General features: G+C 56.3%; 1 protein-coding gene across 1 annotated transcript in view; it reads right to left on the bottom strand.

The window, feature by feature from the left end:
- The window catches only part of SNX27 (sorting nexin 27), a gene marked incomplete at both ends in the record, with an annotated part of 29,133 nt that overhangs the window by 5,117 nt on the left and 2,314 nt on the right, over positions 1-21,702 (bottom strand). The window contains 8 exons of the mRNA XM_082011583.1: positions 29-160; positions 2,401-2,490; positions 3,243-3,406; positions 5,417-5,495; positions 6,617-6,721; positions 7,525-7,589; positions 8,897-9,089; positions 11,977-12,208. Of these exons, the coding sequence (XP_081867709.1) occupies positions 29-160; positions 2,401-2,490; positions 3,243-3,406; positions 5,417-5,495; positions 6,617-6,721; positions 7,525-7,589; positions 8,897-9,089; positions 11,977-12,208 (1,060 nt within the window). The remainder of the gene's footprint in view (positions 1-28; positions 161-2,400; positions 2,491-3,242; positions 3,407-5,416; positions 5,496-6,616; positions 6,722-7,524; positions 7,590-8,896; positions 9,090-11,976; positions 12,209-21,702) is intronic.

The following is a 21,702-nucleotide window of genomic DNA, read 5'->3' as shown; positions in this document are numbered from 1 at the left end:
GCAGACCCCCCTCACCTCAGCTGCCTGCCCCGAAGCTGAGGCGGTTTAAAGGCTTAATGCTGATGGCCGTGATGACGTGCCCCTTCCGCCGAGAGTCGCAGGAGCAGTGGGGGAAGATGATCTCGTTGTAACCCTCGCACGTCCGTAACATGTTTAAATACTGCGGAGAGAAAGCCGCGGGCGTCAGGGGAGGGCACCGCTGCACCCTCCCGCTTCTCACGCCGCCTCCACCTCTCGCTCGCCCTGGTGCTAATCGCCCCGCTGGAAATCCCTGGCTTCAGCCCAGCCCGGGGAGGCTGGATCGCCTCCAGAGGAAGCCAAAACCCCACAGGCAGCAAGGCTGTGCTAAGGGAAGGGAGGAGACCCCTCCAGCTGCTCAATTCCCCGCCTCCCAAAACGTGGATCCACCCAGGTACAAACATGCACGGAGCTCCTCGTGGCCTAACGCCGAAAGCCCTTTCCAGGAGAGCCGGTGCAGCCAGAGTCGCCGATCGGCATGACCGTGCTCCTCTGGGAAGGGTACGGGTCTGGGCAAGCAGCTAAGGCAGCCCGGGGACCGAAAGCCCTGCTCTCCCTAGAGCCATCCTCCTCGTTATAGGCTGAGGACGAGGCCAGAAAAAGAGGCTGTTGGGCAGACGTGGGATCCGGGTTTCTCAAGAGTCCTTCGGTGCGAATGCTACGACTCATGAAAAGGTCCAAAGAGGTATTCTGGCCATTTTTCTCTTTCTGAGCGTAGCCCAAAGCAGCACTGCGAGGATGCCGGAGAAGCGCTGGGAGCTCAGAGTCACAGCTCGGGGCAGGGGAGAAGCCAGGAGCTGCTCCAGAGCCCCACGACCTCTCGTTGCACGAGAAAGGTTTACGCAGGGCAGAACTACAACAAAATCTGACGGGACTTTTTAACCAAGCCACATCCAGACCGGAGGAAGGTGCCAAATTCTCAAGCGTTGTGCTCCAAGGACCCTTAGTAACACGGGGGGAGGTAGAGGATGAAGCACTTTGACTTCACAGGCTCTCGTTGTCTTCTTGACCTCCTGCTAGACCAGGGCCCTACTGCTGCTGCTGCATATATATTACATGTATATGTATGCTGGGATATACCCTTTCCAAAGGCTCAGATCTTTCTCTGGTCATCAGAAAGCCAGCGGCATGAGCAGAAACAGAAGAGCCGTGAGACAGCCCGCAGGAGGAAGCGTCTATTTACTGAGCCTTATCATCAGTTAATAATTCACCTTCTTGGCTTAGCCTTTCGGGTCACCCTCCGGGGTCCACCCCCAGGTAGTCCCCCAGCAGGGACCTCTGAGAGCTGCCACAAGCAAACGGGCTTTGGGGAGAGGCCCCACCAAGACCAGCCAAACTGGAGAAGGGGCGTCGGGGAAAGGGCAGCCCGCGTTCACTCGGTACCAGCAGCCCCAAGCAACCCAGAATGTTATTTACAAGTCAGATCCTTTTGCTGTTTGATCTTCAAGCCCAGCTTGCGCCTGGCAGATGAGCTCTGGGCATCCCCTTCGCTCCCCCAGCCCAAGCCAGGCAGGCTCATTGAGTCATGCCGAGCCCCCAGGCGTTTGCTGGGCGAAGCGATAAGAGCAGAAAATCCCCAGACCAGACAGCGAGCTCTGATGCAGAATTTGCAATTCGTGAAGACTGCTGCCGGACAAAGGGAAAAAAAAAAAAAAAAAGAGAAACTAAGGCACAGAGGGGTCAGCGACTCACGTTACGGGCGGGCAGGGACGCACCCCTGCCTCGGCTCGCCCAGCAGCACCATCTCAGAGCCAATTTGATGCAGAAAGAGCCCTTTGCCTCTCAATTACTAGGAAGAAACAGCTGCCCCCGAAGGGCTGCAGGCGAAGGATTGCCACACCGCACGTTAAGCGCCTCACCTTTCACCACCAGCAATAACCCACAAGGTTTTATCGCTGCCTTGTTTGGAGCCGAGTCAATGGGTGATCTTGCCAAGGACGAGCCGCTGTTCAAGCGTGCCAGGCACGAGGGGCGGTTTAGGTTCGTGCAGCAGCTGACTCTCGGGCACGTCCCAGCCCTGCCCCGGCATTCCTGCGGGTCTGCACGCCCTGCCAGTCCCCCCTGTGCTAAGCCCACACCCCCACAGCTCGCCATCGTTACTGCTTTCCAAGAAAGCAGTGTTTTTCAAGGCTGTGTGGGTAGAATCAGGGAACGGTTCGGCTTGGAAGCGCCCTTTGGAGATCATCTAGGCCAACCCTGCTGCCATGGGCGGGGACATCTTTCACTAGATCAGGTTGCTCAAAGCCCCGTCCAGCCTGACCTTGAACACTTCCAGCGATGGGGCACCCACAACTTCGCTGGGCACCCTGTTCCAGTGTCTCCTTTCCAGGCACAGCATTGCAAACAGGAAGGAAAGCAAACAGGACAGGCAGGATAACTCACCATGACCATCTTTCTCTGCTCACACAGCTTCTGTAACTGGTAGGACTTCTCCTCTGCTTTGATGTAGCCTTTCTTGACATCATCAACAGCCTGAACAGAAAGAGGGAAAGGAAACCCAGGTCAGACCAGAGGATCTCTTCGCTGAGTCACAACGCTTCGCCTTCCCTGGCTGGCCCTGAGGCTGCTTTGACAGCCACCCAAATTCACAGCCCCAGAAGGTGACCAGCGTACCCGCAGAGGCAGAGGGATGGCCAGGCTCAGAGGGCTGGTTCTTCACACTCGCCCACTCCTGCCACGAGCCTCTGAGTGCCTCGGGGAGGACACTGATGCCTAAGCGTCTAGGAAGACTTCTGACGAGTGTCCCTTGGCAAAAGCGGATGGATCTGGAAGTGCTGGTACCTGGCATCCTGCTTTTGCCTTCAGGCATAGGCGAGGACAGCCTGGTACAACCCTTCCACGCCAGACACAGTCGTCTCCAGCAGAGCAGTGCTGGCTTTCACCCACTGAGCTGCTGGAGAGCGGTGTTGGGAAGGCAGCTTCCCGCAGTGAGAGCACGTTATCAACATCATCTCATCCCAAATCCAAAACATAGCCTCACTCTAGCTTCTGTGAAGAAAACCAACTCTATCCTGGCTGAAACCAGGACACCGTCTGACTGTGACTTGGCCAGAAGTCCACCACTGTGGACTTCTACTCCTCGAAGTTACCCAAGCAGGGCTGGCCCTGGATGTCACACTCCGTTGCCAGCATGCCAAAGGACAGCGGTGTTTGGAGCAGTTCTGGGAGCCAGGCACTTGCGTTGCCTTCCCTCCAGTAAGAAATTACAGCTCTTGGGCACCTACCTGATGGAAGAAGTAGGTGACTGCCAGGTCGTTGTCATTGAGGAGAACCTCCTCCTCTGTAGTGAAGAGCCATTTTCGGATGGTCAGGCACGTTCCCGGCACCGCCGACGTGTAGTTCTGCACGTAGAGTTTGTGGGGGAATTCGTTGGGCGCCAGCTTGCGCACTGGGAAAGAGCGCAAGACATCGAGGTAAGCGCGCAGCCCCGCACAGCGTCAGCAGCGGCGTCTGTGACCGCAGCGTGGCCGCCACGCAAGTCAACATCAGCAACGCCCTTCAGCCGAGCCAGCCGGGACCAGGACCCCAGCTCTGCTCCATGGCCCCTCCTCCCTGACCGAATCCAGCTTTTTTTCAATACCTGCTTCCACGGTGTCGGACCACGCTGGTCCTGCAGGCATCTGCGCGAGACCGAAGCCCTCTCGGCCGCTGGCGCGCTCAGCGCGGCTCTCAAGCACCAGCACAACAGCCTGACCTCGTCCCCTGCTGCACGCAGGGACGCCCACCCTGCCTAAGCCGTAGGACCCCAGCGCCCTGGACCTACCCGCTGTCCCCACAGCGTTGGGGGGACTGGGGAAGGTCCCCCCAGCCCCGCAAGCTGCCACCAGAGCCCAGACAAACCCCGCTGTGCTGCTCAGCCAAGCTGGAGCAGCTGAGCCCCCAGCGGGTCGTTTACTGTGTTGAAATAGGCTTTACCCAGCGACAATGGACAAAAAAGGCGAGTGGCAGCACGTCTCCTTCACCAGGTATGGATACGGTCACTGTCTTACTGCAGATGGAGCTTACGGTTTCCAGAGAAATTAAATGGAGCATATCCAGAGAGGAATAAATGGCTGTTCACCGTGAGCATCCAGAAAGCAAAAGTCATAAAGGTTAAGTGGAGTTTTTACTTTCCAGTGCCGTTTGAGCAATGCAGCACTCACAGGAACGAGGAATTAATAGCTCCAGTTGGAGTCTGGCACCGTAAAAGCTTCCTGCATGAGACTGTGCCAGCGTGCTGCAGCGTCCCATCTCCCAAGAGCTGGAATTCCCGCTGGAGGCTCCCAGCCCTGCCTGGCCTCGGCAATCTCAAAGCACCTTGACCCCCCAGCCCTGGTCCTCCCTCACTATGGCCGTGTCCTACTCCCGGTAACCCTCAAAAAGTGACCACAAACCCGGTGGCAGAGGCAGTCCTGCGGTGCCAACAGTTTTACAGGAGGCTGCTGATCCTGGCTGCCCCAGGGTCAGCATTTGAATGCAAACCCAGCCTGTTCTGTGAGATGAGTCATTTTAGGAGGGTTTTAAGTAGCTAAAAATTGCCCCAACCGTTCAGCCAGAATCTTGTGAGGAACAGCCCAAGAAATCTCTTCCTACAAGGCACAGTTTGCTGTAACAACAGGACGAGTTTGAGGCATATAGAGATGACAATCCAGAAACAAAGGTACCCAGCTGGGAATGAGAAATACACTTGGCTTAAAACCCAGCACACAGGGGAAAAAAGAAAACCCAAACCAGCCACTACACCCATTTCGTGGTGTGACCGCAACATTCTGGCCTCTCTACAGCTTCAGTGAACCCAACGTGAAGCCGGGCGAAATCAGAGGTTGCTGTGGCCAGGGATCTGAACAGCAGCCAGGAGACCCCAGCACGTGCTAAGCTGGAGGGATGGCAATTACTTCAGTGCCCAGAGCCCACAGTCAAGCCTCAAATACCACCAGGATTCAACCACAGAAGGAGAGACGAGGAGCTAAGGTGCAGCTTGCAGCACTTCCCCTCCAGGACCTGGACATCGACCCACATCTATGCATGTACAGACAGAGCGTGCCCCCGATCCACTTTCCTTCCCAGCAAAGGAAAAAAACCTGTCCCAAGCCACTGCTGGTGCCACCCTCTCAGAGGCAGCTGCGTTGCAGTGACGCTGCTTGCTTTTTCTAAGCTCGCTGGACCCTTTGAACTAAAGGAAAATGCATCTCTCGGCTTAACAAAAAGCTCGCTTCCCCGACCTGCTCAAAACACAGCCGTAAAAAAAGCCACTGAACTTTGAGGGCTCCTCATTATCAGACCCTACTGTGCCTGCCCCGTTCCCCCTGGGGGCTCCCGATTTTGTGAGTAGAGGTAAGAGAGAGCCCCCGGGCTCTGCCAGCGCTGCCGAGCTTTCTCCTCAGTCGTTGGTCAGCACCGAGGGCATTAAAAGACTTACCAAAGGAGTGATTGATCACTTCAAACAAGGCGAAGTAGTTTGCGGTAATACTGTCCATTCCGACTTTGGCAGCCACAGCCTAAAGAGCAACCGAACAAGAAAACAGGGTGAAAAAAACGGGAGCCCGCAGCTGTCTGCCCCGCGCCGGGGCGAGGCTGGCTTCATACATGTTATTCCCAAGTATTCCCTAACCCGAGGTGTTAGTCACCACGGAAAAGCCGAGTTCTACTCGCCCAGTAAAACCAGACGTTTTCTTCATCTCTCCTGCTTTCACCTTCCTGTAAACTGCTCTAGATTTTAAGTGCCACCACGGCTGACAATTAGGTCATCTCTTCTTCTGACGCCTCCAGCGTCAGTTCCTAATAGAAGAGGCGTGCACGCCTCCCCTAGGAGTTTTCCCCAACAACGCTTCGGTCCTGCAGGCTAACACCACAGCCGAAACTCACAGAGCTCGTCGGAGGCGACGCGAAATTCCGCAAGCTGTGCCCCAAACGCAGCCGCGCTGCGAGTCCCATCCAGCCGCACGACGCTGCTTGCGGGTCTGGAGCTCCCGAGAGCCTGCTCCTCCACAGCTCTCCGGCTCCCGCGCTTGCAGCCGCATTTTTAGTTCCCCTTTCACGATGGGTGTCCCCTGCACTGCCTTATTCCCCCTAATCCGTTGACAGCTTCCGCTTTTCGTCCCGCAGTGCTGGCTGAAGTCAGTTCTCCTTAATTTTCCACTTAAAGGACTGGGCCTCCGGCCACTTGCAAAGCTGTTATCTGGCCAGAGGACTCCCCAAAAGGCTCACTACCCTTAATATTCAACTTGCTGTCCCACCACACAGCCACAGGGAGACTCTTGTGTTGGCTGCCGGCACCTCATGGATCCAACTCCTCCACCACCACCACTGCAAGCCATAACACACAACCCGCCTAGTGCTCAGAGCCATCCGCCGGCTTTACAACATTACCAGTGAAAATTAATTCAGCGATGACTCTGTCCTTGCAGCCAGCCCTGCCAGCGAAAACGCCGCTTCAGCACGGCGTAAGGTTAGAGTTTTCCAGCATCCCTGCCCTCTCCCTGCTACAGCAAAGCAGCGTCACGGACGCCCAGCTGCACTTGAGAGGAGCGGAGAGAAGCAAGTGGGCGCCCACGGGGTCTTGCCTAACATCCGAATCAGGTTAATCTTCCAGGTAAGGTAAAAAAAAGAAGTAGCTCACCTGGTACACATGGTCTGTAGTGCTGTTCTTTTTGACTCTGACTGTCACTGTCGTTATATCTGGTAATGCTACTCGGAGCTCCACGTCCGAGACGCCGTTGTAATTCTGCAGGAGGGAAGAAGAGAGGACAGAAATCAGCATCGCACGAACTGAGCCCCGAGCTCTACGGACTATTTATTGCCTGGCACTGGCTAATTCAAATGGTCACTTCTAACAACCAACCGCTCCGCACGCCTCAAGAATCCAGTTTCAGTCCGCACCCGAGAAATTCTGAAGGAAGGAAGATGTGAGCTCCGCTCCGAGACGGGAAGCTGAGCAAACCGCTTCGAGACCACGACGGGGTAAGATTTTCCATTCACAGGCTTGCCAGCGAAGAGCGAGAGAAAGCTCTGGGGCACGACTACTGAACGCACCGTGGAAAGGTTGGAAGAAAGAGCAACAGTTGAAGGGCAAACAGCAACTCGGGTCTCAGGGGAGCAAGTCAGACTGGTGTTTGGAGGGCCCGTTGCCTTCCCGGCTGGCGAACACAGACAGCTCGGGGATGCAAAGCTGCCTGGGCTGCACCGGCACAGCAACCAGCAGCAACGCCAGCAAACGCATTTTCTGCTGGGTCCGCCCTTGCCCGAGCGCCAGGGCACGCAGCGAGGCCTCGCGGCGGGTTCTGCCCTGGGCACACCTCCGAGAGCAGCGGCAAAGCCGCTCGTAGCTGCTGCTATGGAGAAAAGGTTTCCTGTGTGCCACAACAGTCCAACTGCAGCCTTGATCGTCTGCCACGGTTCTCTATTCAACCACCTGAAGCTTTGGCAGGGCACGTCTCTGCTCTCGGATCCAGTCTGACCAAGCATTTACGGCCTGTGTAACAGGGAAGGTCACGGGCAGAGCTTCCGCGCCGTCGCCTGTGTGCCTACCTCGTCCGACTCCGACAGGAACTCCTGCATGATGTCGCTCTCCCCAATGACACGTATCGAACACACTGCGGGACAGAGCACACAGGTTAGCGGGGTGCCCGCGCAAAGGGGGAACCCTCCCTCCCAGGGACACCCCAAAGGCGGCATGGAAGCAACAAGGGTCTGTTCCGCGGGCGGCGGACACAAGGGTGGCATCTCCAGCCTGGAAACACCTTCCCAAAGCAAGTGCTTTCCGGGCTGCATCAGGTGTCCTGGCACAAAGACTGATCCCGCCCGAATCCCCTACAACAGCAAGCAACAAGAGGGGTTGAGTAACTCGCCGAGATATTCCCCCTGGGGGAAATCCAGGCCCCAGGCACCCGGCCAACGGGAGGTTTACACTATACTTAAAAGCGAGCAAGAATTTCATAAACAGTACTTTTGCCTCTAAAAAAAAAAAAACCAAACCCAAAAAACCCACAAAAACCTTATTCTAGAGGGACTGAAACTATCCGGGAATTCAGGCCAAGTTCAGCAAATAATTCGGACCCGAACTGTCATGCTGCCTCGAAGATGCAACCAGCCTGCCCCTTCCTCCAGCCGAGGAGAAGGGGAGCGAGCTGGGCAAGGCAGGGCTGAGATCAGCGGGGTGGGGGAAACCTGACCCACGTCCATCCTACGGGAAGAGGGGGCTTCGCTCCCTGGGTAAGGAAAGAGGCTGTTAATGCACACAAATTAATTGAGCTGTTTCCAGGCAGCTAAGAAAACAACACGGCATCACAGGAACGAGGGGTCATCGCTCCCCGAATCCCATCTACAACTTCTTCACTGCAAAATACGGGGTCAGATCTTTTAGTCAGGCACCTCAACATAGAGTTAAGGTTTTACATCCTCTTCCCTGTCATCTGAACTCAACCTAACGGAAACCCCCGCTGCAGGCATCGCAATTCCGGTTAGAAAGGACCAAAGTGTTCAGCCGTGAGCAGGCTCAGGTTGAGCTGAGCTCCCCTGATGAGAACGGCCTCAAACACGACTTTCTCCCTGCTCCAAAGCTTCCCTCCTCTTCCTCCTCCCCGTGCTCCCTCATCTCCAGGATTACTGGCGAGCAATACGACACTATAAGTAAAAGCTCGTTGTCTGTTAAAAAAACCTAATTATGCATTTTGTTCTTGGAAGTGCGCTGCAAGCCGGTAACACGCGCATCAAGCCGTGGCAAGCCTGAGCTCCCTCTCGTCACTTCAGCCGTAAAATCCAATATCCAGCTACAAACGAGCTTCTCTCCCTCACAGGAAAGCAAATGCCCGTGAAGGTCTGGGCCACCCGTGGAAGGATGTACCCCGAGGACTTGTTTCCCCACTCGCGAGAAGGCGGTGTCCAGCTCCCAGCTCCGTACCTTTCTCCAGGTACTCCTCCAGCCCTCGTCGCCGGGCGTCCAGCTGCTGCTCCGACAAAGAGAACGGCCACTTCCCCGGGAGACGTGGAAAAGTGAAGTTGGCAAATTCCCGCTTCAGGTTCTGGTGCAGGATGGCAAACTCCCGGTACCGCTTTGAGCAGAGCTGGCGGCCCGCCATGTAAACATTGTAGACCTGTGGGGAGAAGAGGCTCACTGGGGCGAGAAAAGCTTTCCGAACCCAAACTGGCACAGCTCTGCCTTCCCGGACCCACAGGGAGCACAAGACTAAATTAGGAGGGTTTGAGCTAGAATGAGAAACCGGTATGAATAGTTAAATACACCACTGATTACTCCTGGAGCTGGGGGACGTCCCAACTACTACCTCCATCCGACAGCAGCAGGATCAGCGCGAGTTCAAGGCACCTTTCTATTCCAAAAGGGGAGGAAAAACACCCAAACCCTTTACAAAAAGCCCCGGTGCAGCCGTCACGGCGTTCACCTGGATCATGCTCTGCACGCAGAAGGGTCCCCGAGATGCACCAAGCCCCCGCCAGACAGATGCCACGGCGATACCGTGCTGACTGCGTCAGTTGTTTTTGGCAACAGGACCCTCGTGGCCTTCCAGATGCGCTTGAAGCTACTGCTGAATTTCCAGCCTGTTGCCGAACTGAGCCTCACGTCGCAGCGCGCCGTGTTAACTATTTTCTTCGCTATGCATGCACTCTTCCAGTTTAATTCTGGACACCGTTAAGGAAATAGGACTCTGGTCCCAAAGAGGGGAAACCCGGAGCAGAGTGATGGTCGCAGCAGTGCTCTTCAGGGAATTCCCTTCCCATTCATTAACCAGCCGCCTCCATTTTTAAAGCCAATCTGCTCAGTCGCGCAGGCAAGTTAAACAAGCTCTTATCTGGGCGCTGCTAACGCGCCCTCAGCGATAAGGAGGCCCCGAAGAGCAGCGTTACCTTAATTAGCTTCACACGCGGGAAGGGACGCAGTGCGGAAGGGAGAAGGTTCACGCTTTTTCATGCTGCCCAAAGGAAGCGTTTGCAACCACAACCTTTCCTCTCGAGGAGGGGAGCATCACCCTCCGCCGTCCCCCCGAAGCCGAAGGGCTGGCAGAGCACAGCGGCGGAGTCGAGCAGGAGGCACGCGCGGAAGATGCACGGAGGGCGGCTGCGGCAGCGTTCGGAAGGCTCAGAAACCCAGCCTGCTCCCTGGACGAGGGCCCGGCGCGGTCCCGGCTCACTCGCCCTCCAGACACCTGCCCAACAACCTCCAGAAGGGGAAAGCGCTCCGAAAAACCGCAGCTTTTTCCCCAGAAAGAAGCGTGCGTCCGACCCTTCCGGCACCACCTCGAGGGCAGGCGGCAGGAGGGGGCTAGATGCGAACAGCAGCAGCTACTGACAGCGAGGGGCTTCCTTCCACCCCCGGCCCCACGCTTCCTTAAGAACCCTGGCCTTCTAGGACTGTCCTTCTCCTGCCCCAAACGGCACACCTCATCCGACAGCATGCCGGGAGAGCGGGCGCGGTGAAAGCAGGCGCTCCCCGGGAGGATCCCACCCGTCCCCTTCAGAGACACGTAGGGCGGCACGTTAACGTGACACGCTTTGCGCGGGAGCCCAACTCCGCTGGCGAGCCGGGCGCTGCCGAACCCTCGCCACCCTTTCCTCTCTCGCACACACGCTGCTGCTGCAACGCTGAGGCTGGCTCGTGTCTTCCTTGGGAAAATGCCTCCGTCCTCAGCCGGGAGAGGAAAAAGTGACGAGCCAGTTTGTCATCTGTCTCCCGGCACTTCACACCACGGCGTGATCGTGTCCCGAGGGCGACTGCTCCAGCCAAACCTGCCTCCCAGTCCGGGAGGGCGAAGGGAGCCGGTGTACGGCACAAATCTTCCAGCCACAAGTCAAAGCAGCGGCATAACCAAACCCCCCGGATACTCGCCACCTCTTCCCAAACCCCTCCGCCTCGTCGTCCAGCCCCACCGACGGCCGTCCGATTCCCTGGCTCTGGGAGGACAAAGACGGCACGCAGAGCAGAATAAAACCCGTGGTCCGGTCGTGGGCAGGACCGCGCTCCTGACAATAGGCGGCTATTGGCAGGGGGAAGAATACTGCCCTTGTGGCACGCTTCCATCTCTACCAGTCGCGCACTGAAACTCGGAGCCGGCCGGGGGTCGGCCGCAGGCTCTGCCGGCCCTCGCCGCGGCGCAGACCCGAGGCGCGCTCGCGGCAGCAGCCAGACGTGGGGTGCTGGAGGACGGGGCGATCGCGAGAGATTGCAAGCCAAGCACCTGTGAACGCTGCAGAGCCGGGCAAGGAAGCAGCAGAGCTAAGCGAGGTCAGGCCAACTGAAGAAGTTAAAGACACCCCAAACGGTGCAAGAAAAAACAGTTCTGCAGGCGAGCGTCTTTGTCCAACCCCTTTTGGGGTCCTCTCCAAGCATGGCCTTGCCAGCCGCCCCTGGTGAGCCAGAAGGGACCGTCAGCCCCAGAGGATGCGCCCATGTCAGGTACTTGGGTGACAGGTCACGTTATCCAGGAAAACGACTGCCAGCCTCCCCAGGAAATGCAACAGAAGAGAGGGGGGACCCAGGGAAAAAGACTTTTTACAGCTATTTCCCCTGACACTCCCTAAAGGCAAAAGGGAGACGGAAGGGAAAAGAAACTCCGTAGATGGAAAACCATGCTTCCAGACATCTGTCCCCTTTGCTTTTACATCTATCACAGATGTCCCTAGCACTTGGTGTAAAACGGGAGGTACAAATACGAAAGCTTATACGAACAAAATAATAACTTCCTACTTAATCTTCACAAGAGATCAAGCTATTCCAGATCCACTAACAAAAAAGCTTCCCAGCACATAGGAAAGAGCTGCAAAAGAATAACCAAGCACAGTAAGAGTGAAGATGGGCAAGCCTAAATAAGACAGTGTCAAAACCTGTCAATAATAAATTCACATGCCTCCACCCTGAAGACAAAAAAAGAGCATTGCCACCAACTGTCACTAACAGCGAGGAGCATGCCAGCTGAGGGCGCAGGTATCCAGAGGTATCCAGAAAACACCACCCAAACCGATACTAACCACAAACTTCTCGCCGTTTTGCTCCACGTGCTTGTACGTGGGGATGGAGATGGGCACAGCCTGTTTTTCCGTGTAGTCATAGAACGACTGCCCCAAAGAGTCATCGCTCGGATCGAGGTTATCTGCCTCGTGGGGAGGCACGGACAACACCGTCAGGATCAACTCCTTCTCTCCTGCGCGAATCAGGTCCACCACTTGCTTGTGCGTCGCTCCTTCGACATTCACCCCATTCCTGCGAAAGAGAAAGCAGAAAAGCCGTAAGCGAGGCGGAGGTGATGGCAGAGCCTTCAGACCACGCCAGGACCAGCCCAGAGACCCATCACCTATCTGCTTCCCTTGAAATCCCCTCCAGCCTCAACCGCTTTGGTTGCTCCAGTTTCACTCTGGTCTAGACTTCACTTCTCTCTCCTATTGATGATTTCTCGTGTTGTTAGTTACCGAATTACGTTTAACGACTTCAGACACAACTAAAACGTCTTTAAGGCTCACACACCCCCTTGAGCATTTAAAACAAATTTTGCAGTTTCTGCCACTTCTCAACGGTGCGACGCGGCACCTTCGTACCCAGAACGCGAGCCTTCTCCCGTCAGCTAAAGGCAAATGCAAGGAGACCACAGAATTGGGGAAGAAAACGCTGAACGCCTAACAGACACTGCTCTGCTAGGGCAAAGCCCATCTCATCGCCTACAGCTCCACAAGGTAAGGGAATTACCCTAAGCCCGACTTGAAGCTTCCAGGTGAACAAGAACGAGAAAGCAGGCAAGGAGGCTCAGAGAGCAAAGGCAAGTGATTTCAGAAGCTGGTGCTCCCATCCACCAGGACACGGCATCCACGAGCACACCCGCTTCGGTGCAACACGAAGCAGAGGCGTGTTCGCTTCGGTTACTGCTAGGCAAACTGCTCCGCCTTGCCCCCAGCAGCCCGCGAGCGCTGCTGCAGCGAGCAGTAATGCGTTTCTACTCCCTAAATCCCTCCAACCTCGTCACGAGAGCTCGTCCCGATTACACCCCAAGCCCTCCAGGAACCCCAAGGAAGACCCAAGACATACCCAAGCCGCCTCTAGAGCATTCCTGACATTCCTGCTCTCCCCACGAGCTCAGTTAACCATCACTTGGCTCTTGCTTAGCCCAGAAGATATGGACCATACCTTGGCCAGCCTGGAAAGACGCTGGACCTGTGACTTGGTTTCAAAGCAAAGAGAGCTTGCAAACAAGTTGTCTTCCAAATCTGGGAAAGGACAAGCTTGTTTCCCCTCCTGATACGAGCTAAATTTAGTAGCGAGCCTCCATAAACTTGCAGTCATCGCAAGTGTCTCTGTGAAGAGTTTGGTATCCGAAACATTCCCTGTATAAACAGGAACAGGCAGAGCTTCACCCACCGCATCCCTCCCGGCCAGCCTGGCTGCGCTCTGGAGAGCCCGTAGATCATGGGAGACGACAGGTCCCTTTCCCCGCTGCCTCCCGAGCGGCTGCTTGGGACGAGCCTGGAACAAACCAGCCAGGGAGTTTCTCGGCGCCGCTGACGCGACACCAGCCACCACGCCAGTTTGCCTCCGCTCGCACCCACAAGCCTCTCCGCCAGCAAGCCCGGCGCTGCCCTTGCTCTGCACTGCTGGCTACGGCCGTTACCTGATGCTTCGGAGGAGTGCAAGACGAAAGCAGCCTGCACTTTCCCAGCCACAAATCCTGACCACGCAGGGGGAGAAAGGGCTCTCAGATACTCCTCTGGCAATCAGCTACTCCTTCCCGGAGCCTGGGAACAGACTGTCATCACCTCGCTGCCGTAGAATCATCCCAGCTTGCCTTAAATCAGGCACAGGATTTAGCTTCCAATCCCCAGCTCTCAAATGCAAGAGAACAGCTTTTACCCCTTCACATTGATAATTTTTTAAAATTGAACTTTTACTTAGAAGGAACCACCCTGAAAAGATCGGTTCTCGACTTACAAATCTGGGTGAGAGATCCCAGGCTTCGAACCAAGTTTAGAAAAGCCCCAAGCAGTGCTCGTGAGCCAGAGACAGCGCCTGCACTTTGCCAGCAGCTGGACAAGAAAGCTCGGACTCGGACTCCCCCAGCTCGGACGCTACCCGCGGTTATCAGCCCTCTCAGAGCTCCCGGGTCGTTTCAGGGAAGGGATAACGAAGCAGCCCTCGGATGCAGCCCCTGGGCTCTGCGCAGGAGCACTCGAAGAGCCGTACACGGCTTTTATAGCAATGAGGCTAAGTTCAGGAAGGGGGAAAATCCCCTCCTCACCAGCCAGCTCTTCCACAGGGCCGGAGCGTGGCCTCCAAAGCAGCAAATTCGGTCACAGAGGGCAGCCCTCGTTACAGAGTCGGCTCGTTAGCCACCAACTTCGTCACACTGAAGCGACATTTGCTTTTGTTCCACCCAACCGATGCTCACGTGCCACTCGCTAATCCCAGATCCACTCGCCTAGAACAGACCCAGACCGCAGGACGCACTGCTTAGCCCACGAAAGTCACGGCTGGTTTTCAGTTACTCAGCCCCAGCCAGGCTGGAACTAAGTCCTCAGCTTAACTTCCCATCAGCAAAGGCCCCAGTCGCTGCGCTTTCCCTTCTGCCAAGGAATCGAGAACAAACACGCTGCCGGCTTCCTCCTCTTCCTCCCCAACGTCCTCCTCAGCCCCTGGTGACTTCTGCTGCCACCCATTTCCCCTCTGAGCCGACACCAAACCCTGGGAGGGGGCAAGGGCAGGACCTGGGACTCGTGACGATAAGACTGCAATGCATCATTTCGTTCACAAAAACCCGCTGACACCCACTGCCAGCTCTCCATCGCTCCCAGTGGGCTTCTTCCCAAGATCAGATGCTGCTTTAACAGCAGCCCCACTCGCCCCTCCGCTCTGCGGCGTGGTAGGAAGGCGCGGTGGGCACCGCAGGCACGCGGGGCCGGAGGACTCGTACCTTTGCAATAAAGCCACCGTGTCAGCTCAGGCTGGAACCACCACCGACGAACCGATCGAGAAAGGGAACGGTAAACCCTTGGACACGGCAATCAGGAGCGGCTGGCAAGGCGAGAGGAGCAGAGCCGAACGAGGCGCTGCTCCGCGGCCACGGACCTGCGGGATCCGAGAGCCCAATGCACTCTTCCCACGACAACGGGACACTCGGGTGCTTTGCACTTCAAGCTTCTGCCTCCACTTGCAGTCGGAAAAAAGATCCAGGCGTCACCTCTACCCTTCCAGGGGATACGCACGGTCCAAGGCGAGGGCTGGCGAGCTGACCGCGGGGCTGGGTCCCTCCATACCTTGCAGAAAGGACATCCAGATACAACAGCCAGACCCGACGAGTCCTTCCCCCCAGGAGGAGGTACCGCAGCCTGCGCACGGCTCTTCTGCACGGGAACGGAAAGAGAGGAGGACTCTGCCACGGCAGAGCAAACCGCGGCAGGACGGAGAGCACAGCCAGGCACATGCAACCCCCCGCAGGGTCTGCCAGACTTCAGCAGCACTCGAAGAGCAACTTCCTCCAACAAATCACTTCTCTCAGCTGTCTGCCACCAAACGTGGATGTGCCTAAATGAGGAGCACGAGGTTCCGTCACCTTCCGCTGCAGGACAGCGGGCAAGTCTCCTTCCCTCGGGGCCCGGTGTCCTCTTCGCCTCGCCGGGGACGCGAGCTGCCTCACGGGAAGGTTACCGCAGGAAAAGCTCTGAAGCCAGTGAGTAGAAGAGGTGCTGGAGCTGGTCAGTGTGCTGCTGGACGGGGCAATGCGGAGCCTTCTCACGCCGTCTCTCCGGCAGGGGCATCCCCACCCACCCAGAGCCCCGTGTGGGGCTCGCGGATGTTCTCACCTTCCCCCAGGAAGCTGGGAAGAGGCTGGTCTCCTCCCGGTGCCGGTCACCGTCAGGCTAGCTCGACGCTCGCCACCACTAAGGGCTCACGTTGGCTGAGCTGAAGACAACATAACCCCAAAGCACATCTCTGACAGCGGTCATCCCCCCGCAGCAGAGGGAACACACGCCCGTGCCGCGGTCCGGCATGGTGCCGAAGAGACTTGCCAAGACAGGGCTGAGACTCCAGACTGTGACCCGAGGCAGCGGCACGCTTTGCTGCCCGCTGACAGCACCGCGAAGGCAGAGGCCCCGGCAGGCGTGGGGCGAGATCGGGCGCTGCCAGCCTCGGTACTCGCCCGTCGGGGCTCGCCTGGTGCTACGGGGAAGCCAAGCTCCAGGAATTACAGCAGGTTATGCTTAACACAAGATCTTCAGCCTGCGGTTCGGCAAGCTCCTGCCGCAAAAAAGTACATGCTGGGGGGCAGAGCAGACCGGTGTTTGTTCACTGCGATGAATTCAAAAGCCTCGTCGAGGCCGAGTTTCCAAAGCACGAGGCCAAAGACGATGAGCCGTGGGCTGGCACGGTCCCCTGGCTGGAAGGCGATTGAGATGCTGAAGCACCCCCAGACTCGCTCCCCCAGACCCGCTCTCTCCAGCGGCGCGGTGCAGATGTCTCGCTCACTGGCTGCGCTCGAGCCCAGGAACACCAACCGGCAGGCATTCTCGTCAAGAACAGGATCCGCTGGCAAATGCCAGGCGACCCTGAGCGCAAAGCATGCGTTCGACAAAGCAGAACACCCCATCACGCTGACGCGAACGAGTTAGATCCCCAAGACATGGAGGAGAAGATTTCACTTCTCCCATTTGTACACCAAATGACTCATTTTCTGTAAAGACTTCTTAAAACTTCCCAATGATCTGTCTGTCAAGAGATGACAAGGAAATTTACTGCAAGAAAGTCTGCAATAAGTTTCCTGGAGATTAAGACCACAGCCTGTCTTTGTGCTTTGTTCAGGCAACGTACTGACCTAGCCGACAAGCCGTCCAAGGAAAAACACCCCAGAAACTACTCAAGTCATCTTTAAGACTTTGCTTTTTAGCAGATGAGCACCTTCAGCCATCCATGCTATCAGTAGGGCCACCACGGCAAAGCAGAGCTCAGAGCCCAGCTCTGCAGTCAAGGCGAGACCAGCAAAACCTGCGTACAAGCACAGCCATACCCGTGGAGCACTGCACCGCTCTCCCGCCGCAGCGTGACAAAACCAGAGCCTGGCCGTGTTGATGTGGCCTCAGAAGCAAGACGGGCAGTAGCTCTCCACACCACAACTTCATTGTCACCTGCCTCTGAACAGGGATGGTCTGCCAACCCACATCTCCCAGCGCTTCGCGTCTTCCAGCTCCTGATGCTTGGCTCAAAACACGCCTGGCTCCAGCTCTGTCCGGGGCTCTACGTTCAGCCCATAAAATTCAATACGTCACCAAGAAGGTCCCTGCACTCCTGCTTCTTCTGTAACACATCAGTTCTCATCGGCGGGAGAGATTTTAACCGTGGTGCTGAAACAACAGCAGCAGTTACAGCTCACTCTCCGCTCTGAGAAGGGCGGAAGAAAGAAGAGTGCTGAAGATGAGATCCAGCCACAAGGACAGTCACCGCAGGGCTCAGCGGCCTCCTCGGGAGAGGCTCTGGAAATAAAGATGAACAGCTCACGAGCTTACCGGGCACGGCGGTGTGGGACCGCTTCTCCAGGCTTGCCAGAGCAGCTACAGAAACAGGCGCTTCATCATCTTCATCCCTCTCCCTTCTCAACTCCAGCTAACGCCAAACACCTCGACAGCTCCACGCGACACCACCAAAAATACCTTATGGTGTGCGTTGGCAAGGGGAGAGTCGCTGCGCCGGTGTCGGCTCCTTCCAGCACTCCTCGGGAAAGCGACATATCCGCCCGCCCGATCCATGGCGGCTTTAACAGACCCAGCTCCTTGCAGCTTATCCCAGAGGAGCGTTAAGTTTCTCGGTGCATGATACACCTGAGACCATTTAAGCCGAATGGTTTCCCCGACAGGCAGCGTGTTTCCACTGCTCCAGCCCTGAACCGCTCAGTCCCCAAAGCCAGACAGCCAGCAGCGCAAGCCCTCCTCAAACTGGACCATCCCAGGGCTGTTCAGCGGAGGCCAAAGCAGAATTTCCCCATTTCTCACCACCCAAAAGAAGGCAAGCCAGCCTTCCTCTTTTACAGCTAAGCAATCCAGACCCTGTCCAGTATTATTCCAAACACATTAAAAAACCCAGGAAGACACTAACAAGTGCAATTCCAGTGACCTTTCCCATCTCTCTGGTGTGGGAGAGACCAGAAGACGGTTGGGATAATTACCATTTTCACGGAAGCCTCTTACGACATTTTAAGGAGGTTTTAACGTCCCTGTGCATATTGACACGCATTGCGCTGGCAAACAGCGTGACCGCCGTCCACCCGCTCCAACCACAGGAGCAACGATTCCTTGCAGATTAACACTTCTGAAACACCCTGAAAGAAGGCAAAGAATGTTAACATTTCAGAAGGTTAAAAACGAAATATTACTGAAAAGCAAACCAGTACTGACTCAACAGGCGGAAAGCTGTTAGTCTTGCTGAAAAAGGAACAACATTTTGAACACTTCAGAAACCAAATCGGGATCAAATCCACCCTGGAAGCTCAGGAGCAGTTAATGGCAATCAGCTTCTACACCAGCAATAGGAGACACGCTCTAGGTCAAGGCCTCCTTGGGTTTTCCTTCCCTGAGCCGTCGGCAAAACCACCCTGAGAAGACCAAAGATGGAGAGGGCTGCTGGACCGCAAGCCCCGGTGCTAGCACAGAGCCAGACTTCTAAGCGCAACCTTTTTGACCGACCTCAAAGCAGCAATTTTCTTCTGTTCCTTTTGTAGACCCGGATTCTCCTCTGGCTCAGTTCAAGCTGCTGACGACCACGTTGAAGCCTGTGACGGTGGCTTTGGCTTCCCAGACATGCTCTTTCGCAGAGCTCCGAGCAACATCAATGAGTCCCCGAGAACTCTGCAGACCACATGCTGAAACCACCATCACGAGACATTCCTCCAGAGACGCCAGCGAAGAGCCCAGCAGGGTCTTGTGCTCCAGCTCTTCGAAACAGCCTCCCAGTCCAACAGCAGCCTGGAGTATGGGTGTTCACGAAGCCTTTCAATGACATTTTGGTCTGCAGGTCACGTTTTGCACGCGCAGGTTTGAATCCCTGTAAAAGGAAACTCTCCCCTGCCTCATATTTCATCCGTCGCTGCTTCCCCAGTGCTCAGACTGGTGAGCAAGGAAGGGAAACGATGGCTACAAAAAAAAGCCACCGCAACACGCCGGGCACCAACGTCCAGCACATCCCCAGCTGCTCTTCCCCATCGGGAGCCATTCCCACCAAGCCTGCGGGGACTGACCCATTTGCTTCGTTACCTTGAGCCGAACAAAGCAGGAGCAGAGCACGCAGGCGGCAGAAATGGGTTTAAATTTCTCCAGCTTCAGTCATCGCGCCCATTCCTAGGCATGGATAGAGTTCTGTTTAAATACGCTGCAGAAGCGTTAAACCAGGGTAGATAAAAAGGCTCTTGCATTTATCTAATTGTACGCTTAATAGAAAACCCAGCACACGAGGGTTCTTCATTTACCCACTGCTGTTATCTCTCGAGAAAGAAAAGATACATTTGCAGTTTTTCACCCCAAGAGCCAACGCCAGCCCTACTGAGCACACCGAGCACAGGCTGAAAGGCGCAATCAGGAGACCCAAATTACTCCCAGTTCTAATCTACAGCCTCAGCCGGGCGAATCTGCTCCCCCTCCCTACACTCCAGCAGCCCTGCTCATAAGAGGGGAAGAGATGCTGACCCACAGTAAAACGCTCCAAAAACGTGCGAGGGATGGAGCCCGGCAAGGCTGGGGTGAATTCAGGAACGCCACCGGGACGACGGCGTGTTTAAGAGGTGGGAGAAGGGAAGGCATCCGTCACCAGGGCACGCAGCTGCCGCCTCCTTTTTACAGACCGTCCCAGGCGTTCCCAAAGCAGGACCGGCTTTTTCTGTCCCAAGTCACGACACAAAATTAGACTTTAGACCAAGAAGAGACAAAGGGTTTAATGTCCCGAGGGAAATGCCTCTTACCCCCGCACGGCAGGCAGAAGACACTCCCCACGAGGGTCAGGAAGAAGCCGTCTCCAGCGCGGGTTATTCCATCAAGACCCGTACCGAGGGGTACGACACCTTCCCTTGAAGCAGCCGGTGCTGCGACCGTTTCAGACTTTCTCTGATGCGGGAACGAGTGACGGAGAGCAATCCTCTGCTCTGGCGGGGTGCGGCGTCTCCCTGCCCTCGCGATCACACCTAGAGCGGGGTGGTTTTCCACCACACGCAGCTCAGTGATACGGAGAACAAATCCCTTCTTTATCTGTTCAATTATTTTTCAGCGAGCTTCCCTGCAAACAGAGCAAACGCTAGCGAGATTTTCTTCCCCGTCAAGATTAGTTATGATTGTCATTCCGGGTGATAATCAAGAACTGAAGTGGCTTTCATTGTCTGTCTCCAATGCCCTCAACACCCACAAACGCACAACCAGCTAAGAAGATTAGAGCACGCCATAGCTACGTCGCAAAACCAGCCTTCGAAAGCAAGAGGTCTGAGCTAGACGCGAGATACGGGAGCGTGACGCAGCGAGGGATGGCAAGACAGGACTTTGTAGTGAGGACGAGACTCTACATCAGCCTTCGGACCACACGCGAGACACCCTCGGTTTTGGGTGAGGGCTGGGACGCGGGCTGCGCTCCACCTCGCAGAGGAAAACCACGCTCCCGCTACTGCGGCCGGAGCGCTCAGCCGTGCAGGGACGGGAGGTCTGTGGGTCTTCCGGCACCGTGCGTGCCCAGAGCGGGCTGGGGAAGAGACGTGGGGCGACAGCAGCCCCCACAGACAAGTTACCACGTGCTAAGCACCCCGTTACTCCGCAGCAAAGGCCACAGTAATTCCGTCAAGGCCACAAAGGGGGACAACCTCATCTCTCAGGCTCTTGCTCCAAAAAAACCTCTCTCTCAGGCCAGTTTGCCCGGAGCTGGACACAAAGCCCCGCGCAGAAATAAACGGCCCGTTGAGAAAAGACCTGACCGGCACGTGCTGTCAGCGCTGGCGCACGCCACGAGGTCTGCAAAGACGCCGAGCGGCCAGCGGTTCCTCCCGAAGCCCCACCGCCCCGCTCCAGACCCGCAGCCCGGCTTTCGGCGCCGTCACCCTGACTGCCGAACCCACCGTGGGTCCTGCGGGCGAGGAACCGGGCGCCGGGGCCAGGATCGCTGTGCCGGGGAAGCGGCTGCCGCGGCGGATGGGCCCCCGTGCCTCCTGGGGAACCCCACCCCCACCATTGTGCGCAGGGTGCTGCTGTGGAAAGGAAGGGAAATCGGAGCTATTTTTGGAGTCTTGTTTTATTGTTTTCTACTCCGATTCACAACCCTGCTAAGATTTATTTGCAGGAGTCGGATTTTAATAGACCCAGGGCGAATTAGCATCCTCTTGGCAGAGTGTGCAGAGACACAGGGACTTCACGTCGCCAAAACGTGGCTGGTACCGCGTAATATTTTTCAGGCCGATTTATGCAGCCAGGTTAACAAAAGCGAGAGCCAATACTGGAAAAGGGCAAGAGCCAATCTGGCAGTGCTACAGGAGATACATGGGCAAATTAAAAGTGACTTCTCCAGGGAGATGAGAAGTGGCAGATAAAGCAAGAGGAAAACCCCCGTCCTTCCAGCCGCAGTTGCGGGCCAGAGCGGGAAGCTGGGGGTTCAGACAGCCTCGAGCAAACACCCCTCATTAACATTAACCATCGTTATCTGCAGGTCTTAACTCTTCCAAACACCGCTGCGTGGTTTGGCGAGAGACTAAAGGTCAGCTC

This window comes from Phaethon aethereus (genome assembly GCF_964289735.1).
Source record: "Phaethon aethereus genome assembly, chromosome: 28".
Taxonomy (NCBI): Eukaryota; Metazoa; Chordata; class Aves; order Phaethontiformes; family Phaethontidae; genus Phaethon; species Phaethon aethereus.
Note: the sequence above shows the minus strand (reverse complement) of the source record. Positions and strands in the feature narration are given on the sequence as shown.